Source organism: Stegastes partitus, unplaced genomic scaffold, assembly GCF_000690725.1.
Source record: "Stegastes partitus isolate 25-593 unplaced genomic scaffold, Stegastes_partitus-1.0.2 Scaffold1811, whole genome shotgun sequence".
Classification (NCBI taxonomy): Eukaryota; Metazoa; Chordata; class Actinopteri; family Pomacentridae; genus Stegastes; species Stegastes partitus.
The window spans coordinates 102,081-105,444 of record NW_007579542.1 but is presented as its reverse complement, the minus strand read 5'-3'; the positions used below and the strand labels follow the sequence as shown (position 1 = coordinate 105,444).

Sequence of the window (3,364 nt, the reverse complement as noted above, 5' to 3'; positions counted from 1 at the left end):
ACACAGTAGAACCAGAGACAGAACGACACAGTAGAACCAGAGATAGAACACAGTAGAACAGAAGCTCGGGTCATATGTGGGTCGGTCACTTTGCTGAACTGAGAGGGTGTTTGAGGATTAAAGACTTCCTAAAGACGCCTCTGAGGGGTTCTGTAGCGCCTCCCAGACTTCAGAAGACCAGACCTGTTGAACAGGATGGGAGCTATCGGCTAAGAACCTCCTCGCTCTCGTCCTTTTGGGTTTTACTCAGACCTTCACCTCCCATCATGACAATCCTGTTTAATGTACATTTGAAACGTGACGGAGGTCAAGATCATCGTCAGTCCATAGACCTGCTGGAGCCTCGTTAGCCACACAGCTAACAAAGGTTCACTCCTAAAAACACAGACTGTCCTTTAACCCGTCTTCATTCTGAATCTGTTTACTCCGTACAAACATCACATCTGTATTCATGGCAGACGATGGAAACAGCTGGAACCATGGTCCACATGTCTACATGTTCTCCTCTCGTTGGTTCTTCACTCCGTTGGTTTCACCGTTGACCTGCTTTGTTCACATTAGAGCTCCTCTGATACCAAACACCGTCCTTGTTCAGTGACTTCATTCAGTGAACGTTTTCAATCCAAGCAGCTAAAATTAATGTTCTCCAGTCGTAGCTCTTTGACATCTATTTTAAGAATTAAATAATGACTCATTAATGAATCTCTAACACGAGACACTTCCTGTCACACATGAGAATAAACTACATACATGTGGATTCTGGACACGTGAAGACACTGAGCTAACGGCACCACGGTGGGTTTACATGGGAAGGTTCAGTCCATGTTTCTAGACCCGGTCCTGTTCCTGGGTCAGTACAGGACCGGATGAAGCTGCTGGTAAAGCGTCGGTGCTGCAGGACTGTGTTTGCGTTAGCGGCGTTAGCAGCATTAGCAGCATTAGCGGCGTTAGCGGCTGCAGCAGGTCAGGGTTGTTTAAAGGAGGCTTCGGGGATCTTCAGCACCTGGTCTCTCGCCTCTGCAGCCTTCCTCCTCAATTATCTGCCTGCTCACACTTTGTTTTCTCACCTGATGCAGAACCGTGTGAAGGTTTTCAGACACTAATGTGACGCGAGGACGCTTTAAAGGAAACAGTTTCACTCATGGGTGAAGCTAAACGCGGTAACGAGGACGTAGCTGCTGGAGGTCTGACGGCATGTGTTCATGAAATCTGAACCTCACTGACTCCAAGAATCAACACATTAAATATGAGTCTGAGCTGCTGAGATCATTTTTATATTAATCGATAAGTAGATTAATTAACGGCCAGCATCAGGTCTGCTCGTTAACTGAGTCCATTTCTAGTCACAAAACTGTTCTGGGATCAGATTCGTGGATCCTTCGAGGTGTTTCTTTGCTTCACACTATAAACCGAATTATTAGTGAAACAATTAGTTGATCAATCAGTTCATTGATCGACCAAAAACTGATCAAGAATCTTTTTCAACACGTTTTTCATTTCAGACATTTTATCAAGTGAAGTCCTTAAATGAGCATTGATCTGTTTTTATGTGTATTTTTGTGCTTCATGTTGTTCTGAACAGAGTTTGTTAATTAATCGAACGGCTGATTGACTGAGTGAATGACTCAGCAATCAGTGAAACGGCTGATTCATCGTTTACTCAATTATTTAAACGACAGAAACAAAAATCACAGCGAGAGTCGTGTTTAATTAAATGCTTCACACTCATTAGTGCTTCTGTACGTCTGGATGTGTTCTAACTAAACGTTTGCTGATCAATTAGTCGCTTGATCGGCAAAAATTTAATTTGGAAACATTTTGATGATCAATAATTTCCAATAAATTCTTCTGCATGTGATTATTTTCTGCTTTTCTCTCTTCTCAATTTCTTCATGTAAATAAATATCCTGCTTTTATTTTATTATAAATAAAATACAACTTGATCAATTAGTTGATTAATAAATTATCTGATGATCAAAACTCTTCTCACATGAAAATGTTTTTGTCTTTTCACATCTAAACAGGATTAAAGTTGAAGTTTTTCGTGATTTACTGATTAATCAATTAGTTGACCAACAATTAATATTTAATTGTTTTTTAGTTATAATTAGTTTGAGTCACTTTTATGAAAAAAATATTAAATATTTGTCTGATATCAGCTCCTTAGCTGTAAATAATAAAAACTATTTGTCAGATTTATGGATTAAATCACTTTTCTGAACAAAAAATGAAAAAACAAAAGAAATCTGGCATCTTTGCTTCATTTAATCTAACATGTGAATATTTTTCTGTTTCACATCTTTATAAGCTGAATTAATGGTGAAATATTTATTGATTTATTGATTTATCATTTAGCTGAGTGGCTCCTTGTCATAATTAACAAACTACTTTATCAGTCGGTTGATAGAAAATGGTTCATTAAACACAGACAACAGATTTCTGAGCGATCAATGAGCTGATGGGCAGAAGCTGGACTGGTTCTGGTCTGATTCTGGGGGGGTCAACACCAGCTGCTGGACTCACTGAGGCAGGAGTTGTGGGTGAAGTCTCGGTGGAAGGCGTCGCACTCGGCCTCCTGCGCTCCGGTTCCCCTGCAGCTGCACCACAGGCCGATGGTGATGTTGGACGGGCTGCTGTCGCTGTAGTTGGGCGTCACGTCGGAGCCTGAGGACGGAAACCAGGAGATTAGCCGAGAAGAAAGGTAAAGAGGATTTCAGCAAATTGGGAATGGAGTCGCTGGATGATTTCCAGAGAGGAAATGAGTCACCTGCGATGTGTTTCTCTAAAACCCTCAAATGAAAGATTGAAATAACGGCTGATAAAAGCCAGCTGGAGGAGCAGGAGGGACGAGTTTAGCAGCGCGGTGGCCGAGTCACAAGCATTTATATTTACACAGCAGCAGCAGCAGAGCCTGTCTGGGGTTCAAACACACGAGCTTCTTAAAGGAAATTAGCTAAATGACTCCGTTTATCAGCCAGAAACTATAAAAAGAGACCGACGGTGGACCGTCCCACCGTCCTTGAACTACTCATCTGTAACATGCTGTTTGAATATTTAATTAAATTAATTTCAATCGACATGTTTCGCTTCAGAAATCACCAGAAATAAACCGTTTACTCTGACCAACGTCTGGAAAACATGAAGTCCTGAGTTCAGACGCTTTACTCAAATACACTCATAAATATATAGAACAACTAAATCACAGCTCAGGTCTGTTCAGGTAAAAGTTCGTTACACCTCCTGCTGAACTGACCCCAGATCAGCCGGTAACTCACCGATCAGGCCCACGTAGGACATGAGGCAGCCGTGGAAGTTGTCATGAGGACAGCTGGTGACGGTGTGGGGCGTCATCTGGCAGTTCATG

General features: G+C 41.8%; 1 protein-coding gene across 1 annotated transcript in view; it reads right to left on the bottom strand.

The window, feature by feature from the left end:
- LOC103372704 (GDNF family receptor alpha-2-like) overlaps positions 1-3,364 on the bottom strand; it is a 116,585-nt gene that overhangs the window by 17,670 nt on the left and 95,551 nt on the right. The window contains 2 exon segments of the mRNA XM_008302413.1: positions 2,524-2,664; positions 3,276-3,364. Of these exon segments, the coding sequence (XP_008300635.1) occupies positions 2,524-2,664; positions 3,276-3,364 (230 nt within the window).